The 13,213-nt window shown below is 40.9% G+C and overlaps 2 protein-coding genes across 7 annotated transcripts in view; one reads left to right on the forward strand and one right to left on the reverse strand.

The window, feature by feature from the left end:
* Positions 1 to 12,895, forward strand: part of COG3 (component of oligomeric golgi complex 3) — a 59,272-nt gene extending 46,377 nt beyond the window's left edge. For 4 of the 5 annotated variants that reach the window (XM_081547332.1, XM_081547335.1, XM_081547334.1 and 1 more), the window contains 4 exons: positions 1,592 to 1,667; positions 6,401 to 6,528; positions 7,363 to 7,461; positions 10,938 to 12,895. In XM_081547332.1, the coding sequence (XP_081403458.1) occupies positions 1,592 to 1,667; positions 6,401 to 6,528; positions 7,363 to 7,461; positions 10,938 to 10,967 (333 nt within the window). In that variant the 3' untranslated portion in view covers positions 10,968 to 12,895. Of the gene's footprint in view, positions 1 to 1,591; positions 1,668 to 6,400; positions 6,529 to 7,362; positions 7,509 to 10,917 lie in introns of all 5 variants that reach the window. The other variant, XM_081547331.1, reaches the window with a different exon arrangement.
* ERICH6B (glutamate rich 6B) overlaps positions 2,812 to 13,213 on the reverse strand; it is a 90,900-nt gene continuing 80,498 nt past the window's right edge. The window contains exons 18-19 of one of the 2 annotated variants that reach the window (XR_014070532.1): positions 6,484 to 6,605; positions 2,812 to 3,004 (exon numbers count right to left, since the gene is read on the reverse strand). The gene's annotated coding sequence lies outside the window, so the exon portion shown is untranslated. Of the gene's footprint in view, positions 3,005 to 6,302; positions 6,606 to 13,213 lie in introns of those variants that run through there. The other variant, XR_014070531.1, reaches the window with a different exon arrangement.

Consider the following 13,213-nt stretch of genomic DNA (forward strand, 5'->3'; position numbering starts at 1 on the left):
TTCTTAAGGAGTTATAACCTAATGGGAAATCAAAATGGATATTGTGTAAACATGAAGCTGTATATAGAAGTGTCATTATGAGACAGTGGGTCTGTCTTCATCCTGTAGAGTTTTAAAAAAGATGGGGCTAATTGGGGAAACTGTTTGTGGAAAATGCTCCTTGAGGTTTAACTTAAAGACAAGTATTGGGTTGGCCAAAAAGTTCATTCAGGTTTTTCCATAAGATGTTAATGGGAAAACCGAAACAAACTTTATGGCCAACCTAATATGTTATCTACATAGTAAATAGAGGTGAATATACAAGTCTGTATTTGCTTTTAATATAAAAATAGTTCTGTGTAATATATGTCGTTATGAAATTGGTTAAATTCTGAAACAGTCAATGGACTAACAGGCAGACATTACTATTAAAGTGTAACAGTTGGATACAGAAAAATGTTCAGGACTTAGATTTAAGTGGAAAAAAACAGTTTTCAGAGCACTGTGTTCCTGCTTTTGTAAATGTAGACACGTTAGTATGTTTCTATTTACGTTGGGAAATATTGGGGACAATATACACTAAACATGAACATGTTTTTCTTCTAGCATTGTCTAATCCCTAGAGAATGACTCACTTTTAAAAGCAGCATTTCACAGTAAAAATAAAGACATTTGGAGGAATTGAGTGACAGTGGAAAGGGGTGATTTTATACACATGACAACATGAGCAAGGGCCTAGAAGTAGTTTCAGGAATGTGAACTTGGTAGAAACAGAGGGCTAGACCGGCCTGGGTTAACGTTCTATCCTGTCTGTGCCCATTCTCTGCCTGCATATTTATGTGGCTTGCTTTATGAGAAATCTGAAGAGCTGGTATTGAAGTCTTTCTAATGAGACTGCCTACTGAGCACCTTTGGCACCTAGCAGTCCATTTCTAAAGAGAAGTTTTATGCATTTCTGTCTTTCACGCTCCCCAGCTCCGCCTTAGCCCCGCTGTAATTTGCCATCTTAAGAACATTCTTGTCCAAAATGCATGGTTTTGCTTCTCTGTATTGATGCTGAGGAATGAAAAGAGAAGTGACTAGAGGGTGGGCATCCAGTTCCATACCTGTAACACTAGTTGGTCAAGTGTGCTTTCTGATGCCATCTGAAAACCTTTTTTTTTTTTTAAATAACATTCTCTCTGTCTATAATGAAGAAAAGGACCCTGTAGCTATATAAAAGGGATTTTGTCCAGTTCTGTGACTTTTTCTGATAACATACGAAAATAATTTAAAGTTAACCCAGCAGTCCACTTAGAGAGAGATCTGTGTTGCTGTTTCTCTCAGTCTCCATCCTAGTCTTCCGGAAACGTTTCAGGCAGAGCGCCTCAGGACATTGGTGTGGTTTTCTTTTTGCAAAACAGTAGTATGCCTTGAAATCATGAAGGAAATTTTGCTAAAATATTTTATTGGTTGTAAAGGACTATGGGAAATGATCCATTTGCTCTTAGAGCTATACATTTGGTTATTATTATTTTCATAGGTTCGAATGGCGTCACATCTTTTGAGAGCAGTTCTACTTTAATTTGTCATCAGTGAAATGAAACTTTTTTCCTTTTGTCTCCTCTACTAGGTTTCAGCGTTAAAAACAATGGCCAGTCAGGGAGGACCTAAGTATACGCTCTCTCAGCAGCCTTGGGCACAACCAGGTATCCACGTTTTACTATTTGGGATTTCTCTTTTAGGATGTCAGTTAATTTGCATGTATATAGTCATGCTCTGACAGTTTGGAGTTAGTTTACTACTCCTGCTGTGGTTTAGGTTAATGCAAGATCCAGTTTGGAGTTGACAGGTCTTAATTGAGCCAACACTACTTGTATTTCAACAAGCATTCCAAGTCGAAGGAAGAATTTAAAAAAAATACACACACACATACATATACATACGCACACACCCAGTTAAAAATAAAATATGGCTTAGATGACAATGCTTTGAGTGCACTAGTTTTTGTATACCTGCTTTTCACTGTCTTAGAACTTGGTTGAAAATACAGTGTTATGCTACTGTTTCCAAGTATTATATGAAGAAATGTTGGACATTATTACATTTTATACAAGTCACATTCTCTTTAATGTTGTAGAGTGTTTGAAAAAAATTGTAAAAGTTGTTTGGGAGTTGGCAGGCAATGTCATTGATTGGCAGAAATGCTTGAGATGTTTCCTGTCTTAACTCTTTCCTAAATGTAAATTTTTTTGTGCTAGAAGCTTTTTTCCCTTCTTTGGCATTAGATATTAGACATTGAAAATCAAGACTAGTTTTGTGGGTTATTTTTGGTCCATTTTGTGACAGTTTAAGTTGTCATTCAACCAGAATAAATCACTTTGTTAGATTATATATTTCTGGCCGATCCTTGGCTCATGTTGTGATAGAGATCCTTTGAATGAAAAGAGTGCGATGGTGAAGAAACAAGTGTTTTAATTATGGGTAAGCCGTGTGCAAGTTGGTAGGAAGCGTTTTGCTTATAGTGAGAGAAAGCCGAAGGACGATTCCGTCTAAGCAGCCGTAAAAAATTGACTGTCTAAACTGGAATTAGGTTCTTAACACAATTGGCTTTCTGTAGTGAAAGAGTGTTAATGTCTGTCAGGTACTTATTTCTTTTGGGAAAAAGAATTGAGGCCATTCTGAAATTTTCAGTTATTCTTATTAGTGCCTCAGGTTAGTTTGAAGTTGAAGTAGAACAGAGAAGAGTAAGAGTAGCTCTGTGTCTCTTGGGAAGATTTGAGAAGCATGGAGAATTATCACTTGTATTTGAACGGAAGGCAGGATTTCATTCCAAAAATTTGTCATGGGAACTTTTATAGGTTTGCATTGATTTGTTTTATTTTGCAAATAAACTTTGTGACACGCTTTAGTCCTTTTGTTTACTGTGGTAGAGACAGTGAATGGTATACTGGATTTATTCTTTTAAACCTTGTGTTGTATATGAGATTGAAATCTTCGCCATCTTATGGAAGGACAGAGAACATCCTTCATGTAGTAGTACATTCTGTGAAGAGAAAGAAAACCAGTCTTTTACTGACAGTACTGGAAATTCTAACTATAGTCAGCCTGGTGGCAACCACTTGTTCTCACCCCTCAGGGTCAGCAGCAGGCTTGTCAGTTTGAAACTCAGCACTAGTTCTAGAAGGAATTCTGTTTGTCTTTGGATTAACTGGGCTTTTGGCTCAAGGTTTCAGTTACTTGCAGAGCTTATTTAGACATAGGAGCTGATTTTATTTTGAATGTTAATGGAGATGAAACTCTTGGGTGCAATAAACTTTTCTTAAAATAGGTAGAAACCAACAAATTGGCATAGACATAGTTAGTACAGCTAAGCGGAGGGGCTTGATGCATAATTAATGTATTTCCTTTCTGCTCTGAAAAGATTCTCTTTTGCTCAAAATAGGGGCCATCATTTTCTCAACTGGAATCCTAGTAGAAGTCCCAGTGTTGAGTGCGTGGTGCTCTTAAGTAGCACTACAGTTGTCATTAGTAAAGCAGGAGTAGATGAAGGGAAAAGGAGGCCTATAGAAGGACTAGATGAAATAAGGCTTACTGTTTTTGTCATTTAATCATTTTGTTTCTTTCTGTGTGAGGAGATGCTGGCGAATGTTAGCAGTGACACTTCAGTTTACCTAGTTGTATCTTCCACCCCCTTTGGCCACAGGGACTATGGAGTTACTGTCTCTTGATCTGTAACAGGAGAAACCCACACTGAAACGTCAAAGATATTTGAGCCTTTGGGGAGGGAGCACCAAGAATAGTCTAGGAACTTGTCTTGGACCCCTGGAGCCCAGGGTTAATGTGGTACATGCAGACTTGATCACATTCTTGGGGTCAGTTCATGATAAACTCATGAGATTGAGCTGTAATTAGGATGCCAGTTTGTTATTCCACTCTGGGAAATATACCTTCTTAAGAATTAGGATACTTTATTTACTGAGCTCCACATATAACTGTAGTTATCCAGGCCTCTGAAAACTGACCAGTGACCCCTCAAGTGTATTAGTGATGAGAGGACCAGAGCCTATGGAATTAATTGTCTTAAAGTAGTTTTCATCTGTTTATGAAAAATTTGCAGTTCTTGGATTGTTTGTTCTTTCTTCTTGAGAGCACTGGCACTTTCTTGCCCTGCTCATCTATGACCCTCCTCAACTAAAAAAAATTTTAACATGGTATGAAAGTTGAAATGTGGAGAAGTATAAAATTAGAAGTAATTCTGTTCTCCACCTCCAAACTAGTTCTCTCCGAGGTAACCACTGTTCACAGCTGCTTCTTGAACCATGTGTATTCTAGCATATATGGACTTGAAACATGTTATACAAATAAGATTATACTATTGTTACTTGAAAAACCTGGGTAACCACTTTTTAGGTAACAAGTTTTAGCTCTACACTCACCAAGTTTGCCTTTTGGTAAGTGTTGAGCTAAAAGACACAAACAAGGCAAAGATCAGGAGAAAGAAGGAGGTGTTACTTGCAGCAAGAAAGAACACCAGGGATCTTTCCCAAAGCAGCATCTCCCCAGACTGCAAAATTGGGGAAGTTTTAAGCCAAGGGTACACATATTGATGAAGGGGCTTGAGCAGAGAATTCAGCATTGAACTGGGGCAGTGGTCTACAGAATCTAAGCTTTAGTTGATTGAAGTCATGAGGGTCAACATCATCATTCCAGCCTCCACCTGGCTGTGGACCTTACTTCCTGCAGAACTCTAAGACGTGTATCAGATTGTTCTCTGTATCCCTTGAGGACAAAGCTAGTGTTTTGTCACTGAACTGTTGTTTTTTGACTGCTTTTCCTTTGTTCCTACATTCCCTCACTTCCCTTAAGATCATCAATTACTGAGACCTGTTCAAGGACAAGCATTGTAGCTGAGCTTAGATCACAAAATGACTTAGGACAAAATGGCTTTCCTTATGTCAAGAAAGCCATGCTTGATTCTCTTTTTCCAGGGACCTCCTACCCAGTCTGTTTACAAAATATCCCCTCCCTGCCCCTTTTTTTTTTAAACACTTTACTCTTTACCTTAGAGCCCCTTCTATATCAGCGTATCCAGCTCTACCCATTCTAATTAATGGACACATACATCACTAGAGTGCAATTTCTTTAATAATTCTATTAATATTCAAATTACTTTTAGTTTTTCTTTACACTCTTTAATAAACACACATATCTTGGTGGTATTTTTTGAGCATGTTCATAAGGTAAATTTTTAGCAGTACAAACATTAAATATTAAAGAGTATGTGTATTTTCGGTTTTGCTAGACATTGCTCAGTATCCCTTCCAAGAAGTTGAACCAGTTCATACTGTATTCCCATCAACAGTGGATGAAGGGGAATTCCCTGGTGGTCCAGTAGTTAAAATGGGCTTCCCAGGTGGCTCAGTAGTAAAGAACCCACCTACCAACGCAAGAGACACAGGTTTGATCCTGGGTTGGGAAGATCAACCCACTCCAGTGTTCTTGCCTAGAGAATCCCATGGACAGAGGCACCTGGTGGGCTACTGTCCATGGGGTCGCAGAGAGTTGGACATGACTTAGCAACTAAAACAACAGACAACCAGTAGTTAGGTCTCTGCAGTCAGTGCCACATGGCATGACCAAAAATTATGGTGCATGAAGGTGCCCGTTTCCCCACACCTCTGCCAAATGTGGATATGCACAATCTTAGTGATTGTAACCATTCTGAAATAGTTCAGTTGTTTTAATATACATTTCCTTAATTATGAGTGAGATCGACCATCTTTGAAATGATTAATCAGTCTTTTCCTTTCTAGCTTTCTAGGTAATTTTCTCTTTTAAATACTTTATACAAATTACTGCTGTTCTTTTCCATTTGTACTTCTTTTGAGACACTACATCTGGGCTACTAATTATTTCAGTTACAATTTTCTGGGATTCTACTCCTTTTCTGATAATATAGTATAAGAACGTAACAAATGGATTTTTAGTTCCTATTAAATATGTGTGGGCATTTTCTGAATGATCTCATAAGACAGAGAGCATCTCTTAACTGTGAGTCAGTAAGAGTCACAGTGAATAAGTTCATTCATTACAAAGTAATTCCTTCTAGTATTTCTCTGCAAATTACTTCTAATTTTACCTTACCTCTTATCTCCAAATTCCAAAGGCACCATACTACCGTTCCTATGAATGTCCTGAGCCATGCTGGGGGAATTCTTTTCTGTTTAGCCTTTGTGGTTAGAATTTTATATATCTAAATACTTAGTGAATGTTTATGGGCTTGTGATTAAACTTGATAAATAAACAAAAGTGAAAAAAAATTCTTTGAAGAAATAGTCGTCTTTTGCTGTTTTTCTCTCCTTTTATTCTCCTCTGAATTAAAACAGAAGTACTTCTTTTGTTTTTATTTGTGATACTAAGGAGGCTAATTTCTTTCCAGCAAAGGTCAGTGACCTTGTGGCAAGTGCCTACAAGACAATAAAAGCAAAGCTGCCCCTGACATTGAGAAGTATGTCCTTGTACCTGTCCAACAAGGATACTGAGTTCATCCTGTTTAAACCAGTCAGGGTAAGTTTCATGATGATCTGGTTGAATGTTGGCTGGTCTCTTCAAGTATTCTTGCTTCGTCTTGCATTTTCTTCTTCCTGTAAACATTTGGAAATGTTGATCTACTATTCTAGTGCAGTCGATTAAAAAAAAGTAAAAAAAAGCACTGGGATTCTTGAAAGACTTAAAAACTTGCATCTGTCTGATTCTGTCCCCCCCTCCCACCCCCCAGCCCAGCCCTGATTTTGTCTTAATTTTTTATGGTTACCTATGACACAAGGGTAATTTCTACCAAAAAGTAGAAATTAGTAAATGAGTAAATAAGTAATCAGACCTTTGTGTGAGGTGCGGCCCAGCACTTGAGAGAACAGCATCTCAGGATCTATGCCCCATTTTACTGGCGAGTAGTGGAAATAAATGGCTTGCAGCGACCACCAAGGGATTAAACGCCAGAGCACATTTAGTACTCACTGCTTCCAGCTCTGTGTTGAGCTCACACCTTTACCCAAGGCCTTGGTTGATTTTTAAAGTACAATTTATGTGTCTGGGAACTTCATTATCTTTTGTGGAAGAAATTGCTGCTGAAGACTCTTATTATTCTCTGGAGGGGACAGGGCTGGCAAGAGTTTAGTTTTTTCCAGGAAATGTTATCTGATAAGTCTTATTAGTCAGGTTGTGCTGGCATGTGAAATATTAAGTGCCAGTTACATGTCTTTGGTAATCCCCTGGAAGATACGTCTCCTCCACTTGTTTTGGCAAGTAGTAGTATTTAACTTCCTTGGTTCTTCATGTTTAAGGAGGCTGAATCTGTTTTCGGTGACTCATGTAATATGATTGCCTTTTCTTCTTTCTAAGAATAATATTCAGCAAGTCTTCCAGAAGTTCCACGTCTTGTTAAAGGAAGAGTTTAGCCCTGAAGATGTTCAAATCATTGCTTGTCCTTCTATGGAACAGGTAGGTAATCTGTGTTACTTTTATAACCTTTTAGTTATCTTACTTGAGTAAATAGTATCTTTTGAGTTACCATATTTTGTCATAATTTTTAAAATTGTATATTATTTTATTCTGATGATCAAGATTTCAAGCCTTGAATTGCTCTCTCACGTTTGGTGATGGTGTTCAAATTTTCAATTGCTGCTTTTTTGTTTTCGGCCACACGTTGTGGCACATGGGGTCTTAGTTCCCCATCCAGGTATCAAACCTGGCCCCTTGCCGTGGAAGCATGGAGTCGTAACCACTGGACCACCAGGGAAGTCCCTTCAGTTGCTTTTTAATGCTTTCTGATAATTGAAAGTTGCTATGTTTAAGATAAACTCTTGGTGGAGGACTCAAATAGTGGTATTTAGGTTGCTGCATAGTTTTGTTTGCAGTATGTATAAGAGGCCCATGTTTCAAAGATGTTAGAAAGATGTCCTGTTTTTCTCTTCTTCTACATTAAAAAAAACTGAGTAGAGAGCTGAGCCTGTGTTTCCTGTCATCATTTATTCAGTTCTGTCAGCAAACTTTTATTGAGTAGAAGTAGACTGGTGCCACAGAGGTTATTTTGTTTCTGGTTTTAAGAATGGTTGAAGAGTTTAGTATATGGTAACGACTAGAGAGGAGAGCGGTAAGGTTGGTGAGCGTCGGATTGGTTTGCGTTGAACCTAAGGGAGAGAGACTGGAGACAGTGAGTGTGGTCAGTCTTGAAGGAGTTTTACTGTCCGGAGAGAGAAGAGATGGGGTGGTAGCTGGAGGAGAAGTGGGGTCATTTTTAAATTGAGGTATAATTCATATGCCATAAAATTCATCTTTTTAATGCAAAGTTTTTAGTATATCCACTAAGTCTTGGAACCATTACCACTATCTCATTTCAGAGCAGCTTCATGCCACCCCAGAGAAACCCCTGTCCTTTAGCAGATTCTTCATTCTCCCCTCTTCTACTGATCCACTTTTGTCTCTATGATTTGCCTAGTCTGGATAGTGCATTGAATGGAATCATGCAATTCACAGCCTTTGAAGACTGGCTTCTTTCTCTTAGCATGTTTTCAAGGCTCATCTATGCTGGAGCTTGCATCAGAACTTCATTCTTACGGCTGTATGAGTTTCATAGTTTTAAAAGATAAGGTGTCTCTGTAGTTCTAGGGTTGTATACAATCAGGATATTTTTTTATAAGTCATTTGAAGTAATGAGGGAGTGGCTGTAGTGATTGCTGTGGAACATGGCAGACAAGGAGCAGGAGGAGCTCAGGGAAAGAGAGTGAGAAGGCGGGAGGAACCCGGGTTATAGGTCCTGGTCGAGTCAGGATCATTGGAGTGGGAGGACAAGAGGGAAGATGAGCTGGAAGATAGCTATGGGGTCACAGTGTGAGCTGTGACAGTGGAACTTGGAGCGGCTGCAGAGAGGGGTAACACGGAGCTGGCAGGTGCCTGCGGCCTGAGGAGCTGACAAGGTTGATGAAGAAGAGGGCGTTGGAGGAAAGGAGCCACAGAACTGAGAGGCCTCCACCCTGGAAGGTTAGTTGTCAGGGTGTTGAAATCACCAAGAATTCTTGCAGGAGGAGTTTTAGAAAAAATGATAGAGTTCTGAGACCTGCAAAAAGTGCACGGCCAGGTGACAGCCAAGGAGTGGTTGGTGGAGGAGTGAAACGTGGTCTGGTCTGAAAACCAGAGCTGGGGAGGGTGGCGGGAGAGGGAAGGAGAATGGTCCAGGAATGACATTGAGGGGCAGAGGGGACTCCGGTCGCACCTCCAGGCCCAGTGATCGCTGGCAAGTGGGAGAGAAACAGCCATCACCTGAGAAGCCTGCGGAGGAGGCGTGTCCCGGCGAGGGGAGGGGGCTGGCTGCCGGTCAGAGGGCTAGGCTGTGAGGTGGGAAAGAGGCCTAGAGGGATGACTCAGGGGCCTGGGACGCCTGTGGCGGGTAAAGGTGTGGGGGAGGAGGGTCTGAGCTCCCGCCTGACTCCTGCCTGTGAGATGTGTGCATTAGTGTGTGTGCGTGTCTGTGACTCCCAGGGTTCACCGTGGTCACCCACACCGTGTGCAGCTCAGGTGCTTTGCTTTTCTTCTCTCTTCTGTTCATGAACCACTGAATTATTTTCACGACGACGAGCCAATGGGTTGCACCCAGTAGTTTGAAAAACACTAATAGAACCCTTCCTTCTCACTGTTGCTTGATCCTCTCTCAGAACCGTTACATTTTCTAGATAATAACAACAGCTGGTATTAGTGACTACTGACGACCCTATGTGCAAGACAGCAAAAGAGACACAGATGTAAAGAGCAGACTTTTAGACTGTGTGGGAGAAGGAGAGGGTGGGACGATTTGAGAGAACGGCATTGAAACATACATATTACCATATGTAAAATAGATGACCAGTGCAAGCTCGATGCATGAAGCAGGACTCCCAAAGCCGGGGCTCTGGGACCACCCAGAGGGATGGGGTGGGGAGGGAGGTGGGAGGGGGAGTTCAGGATGGTGAGACACATGTGCATGCATGGGTGATTCATGTCAATGAATGGCAAAAACCACCACAATATTGTAATTAGCCCCCAGTTAAAATAAATGAATTTTTTTTAAAAGAAAGGACAATTATAGTTGCCAGTAGATCTCATAAATGTGCAATGTGCATACTTAATAGTAAATGCAAAAAAACCCACAAAACCAAAAAACCCTTGCGTTTAGAAGGACTCACTGCCAGGCTCAGTCAGCCACAGGTCTCTCCAGGGCCAGGGTGGCAGACCTGCAGAGCTCCGGCTACATCCCTGCAGGTGACAGTGGCGACTTCTCTGGTTTCCCCGGGCGGGCTCTTTGTCACGCCCTTCTTTACAGTGGGGGCAGAGGGCTCCTGAATCTGCCGGGCCAGTTCTTGTGCAATGAAGAATCATTTAAAGAATTCCTAGCATACAACTCTCTGCACAGCACACTCTGCATAGAGAAAGATGAAGTTGGTTATTACAGGAGTCCCCAACCTTTGGGATCTAATGCCTGATGACCTGAGGTGGAAGTGATGTAATAATAGTACAAATAAAGCGCACAATTAATATAATTCAAGTGAATCATCCCAAAACTGTCCCCACTCCCAGTCCATGAAAAAATTGTCTTCCACAAAATCGGCCCCTGGTGCTAAGACGTTTGGGGACCTCTGAGAGCTGTTTCTGTTTTTTGTCAGTGTTGATGTCTGGTTTTTTTCTGTCTTCCTCATCGGGTTCTGAATGAGTTAAGGGTCCAGGTTCGGCGGTGCCTCCTCACAGGACCCCACAATGCGCAGTGCCCCAGGGGCTGGTCTGGGAGTCAGACCATCACGGATCCAGTTTCTGCTTTACAGCTGGGTGTATTGGTCTCTTAAAAATTTTAGACTTGCCCTGTTGTTCTGGTTGTGAGATCTGAACACCTTTTCTTGAGTATGGAATTGTACAGCGGAACTAACACAGCCCTTCTCTTTGCTTTCCAGCTGAACCTCCTCCTGTCAGCTGCTAAATAACTTGGCCCGTTGGGCTGCGTGTATAGATGGCCGGCTGGCACGGACGGGCTCCCGGGTCCGGAGGCCTGCAGGACACCGGGGAATTGGACGAGGGACGTCCCCAGAGCCACACGGCCGCTGCTCAGGGCTGATCACAGAATGACATGGAAGCAAAGTGTGCAACGATTTGTGTTTCCTTTTTAAAAACATCAAAATGCCAAAGATAAGCTATAGTCTATGAGCGCTGATAACTGCCTCACTTAAATGGTCGCAAGCAGTGTAAGTTTTTAAGAGGAAAAACTTAACGGAGGACACACAGAGAAATGGTTCTTAAGAAAAATGCAGTGAAAATAGGTTACAATAAATACCGCAAGAGCTTTATGGAAATACAGATAATTAGGAAACTTCGAAGAGTGAGGTTTGTTGGAGCGAGAAATGCTGCAGTCCTTTTAACCACTGAGCATTCCAGTGACTTTTTTTTTTTTTTACTTCCAGAAATGTTATTTCTACACTCTATTTATAATGTTTCTCCTCTCACTTTGAAGTTTAGTTTGGAGTAGATTGGCTGCTTCTGAGAACACATCCTGCTTTCCTGGGAATTCAGGGTGTTCTCTTCCTGCGTGTTTGATGTGATGTAGTTTCAAGATGCAAGGGCCTTGTGTAAGGTCCCAGAATCTGTACTCCGTGAATGGCTTAGGTGCAGAGCATTCAAAAGCAGGCCGGGGCTGCAGCCTCCTCATGGTGGATACGTGCGTATCTTTAATGAGAATCTTCATGGTACAGTAGGCAGTGTTTGTGAGGGGCAGGTACCAATTAGGGCGTCTTCAGTCTGGCACACTAAGGAGGGCAGGAAGCCTGATGAGTAGCAGGTCGCATGCATGATGGTTAGGGTTACCAGCTTTCTGCATGTTGCCTTCCATTTCCTTAGTTCTTTGAAAAGCTAGCACTTTCATGTCCGGAACATTCACAGCGGCTGTGCCGCGAGCCGGCCCTGTGGATCGGCAGCCTGTGACAGCGGAATACAGTTTACTCACAAACTGATGAAGACCGCCCAGCCCTTAAAATGGACTGCCTGACACAGGGATCATCAAATTAATTACGCACATCTCTTGAGTTTTCCTACAAATACCTGTTTCCTGATTGAATTGGTTTTGCCTCTGATGTTACAGTAAATATCACCTGCTTTTTGGTTCACGATGAATTTTGAGTTACTCAGACACTAGTTTAGAGATGGAACGCTAACAAGGGCTCTGGAATGTAGCCAGCAGACCTCATTCTGTGAGACTAGTATTTTTCATTCACTTTAAGTAGACTCCCACCACGCGTGGATAGTTTACATACCCTGATGTCTGTCATTTTAAAAGGTCACTTGCTTTTCACCTCAGTGTAACTTGGTGATGGATGTCGCTTGATAGACCTTAATACTCTGTATATTTTGGAAAGGTAGAAGGTAAAGAGGGGCCATATTCATTCTTTGATAGGAAATGGATGAATTCGGGAGATTCTGTTCACTTCCACTTACTATTTTAAATATGTGTTTAATGAAGTAAACTGTAAAATATCCAGTTTTGTATATTATATGTACATTTGATTTTTAAATAGCCTTTCCAAAGAAATGAGGGCATGATTATTGTACAGTACTATGACTGATTTCATTTGATGTACAGAGCAGAGTGTGTTCTTAAGGATAAAAATATTTGATGGCACTCATTCTTGTGCTTTGATTCTTTTATTTCTGAAACACTGAAACACCTTACTGAGTAGGTAATAGTGATCCAACCTGTTTGCTAAATGACTTTGTTTAAATCTGTACAGTTTAAAGTGTTCACATATACAAAGAGTGTACATACTTTCTGATAATTAATTTAAAATGCTTTATATTATTTGGCTAGAAATTGCTGTTTTTAATAGATGTGAATTTTTTCAAAAATAAAGATTTTTGCTTCCTACTTTGTCCTCATGAGTCTGTGTGTGGATCCCATTAAAATAATTTTTTTAACTAAGATTTTTATTGTTGATTCACGTGCGGTTGTGCGAAGTCACACAGGCCGAGCCTGTGTCCCTGGACTGGATCTCTCCCAGTGGGCCATCTTGCAGAACGGTAACACATACCACAGGCAGGGCACTGACCGTGGTACTCTCCACCAGTGTGACTCCATTTCCCCCAGTTTACTTGTACTGTGTGGGTTCTTTTGGCAAGATGATTATTGTGGAAAGACGTTTTTGAAACATTTAATGCTTCATTAGTTGAAAGGTAATTTTTCTTC

Source organism: Giraffa tippelskirchi, chromosome 12 (genome assembly GCF_054371585.1).
Source record: "Giraffa tippelskirchi isolate mGirTip1 chromosome 12, T2T-mGirTip1v1.2.pri, whole genome shotgun sequence".
Lineage (NCBI taxonomy): Eukaryota > Metazoa > Chordata > Mammalia > Artiodactyla > Giraffidae > Giraffa > Giraffa tippelskirchi.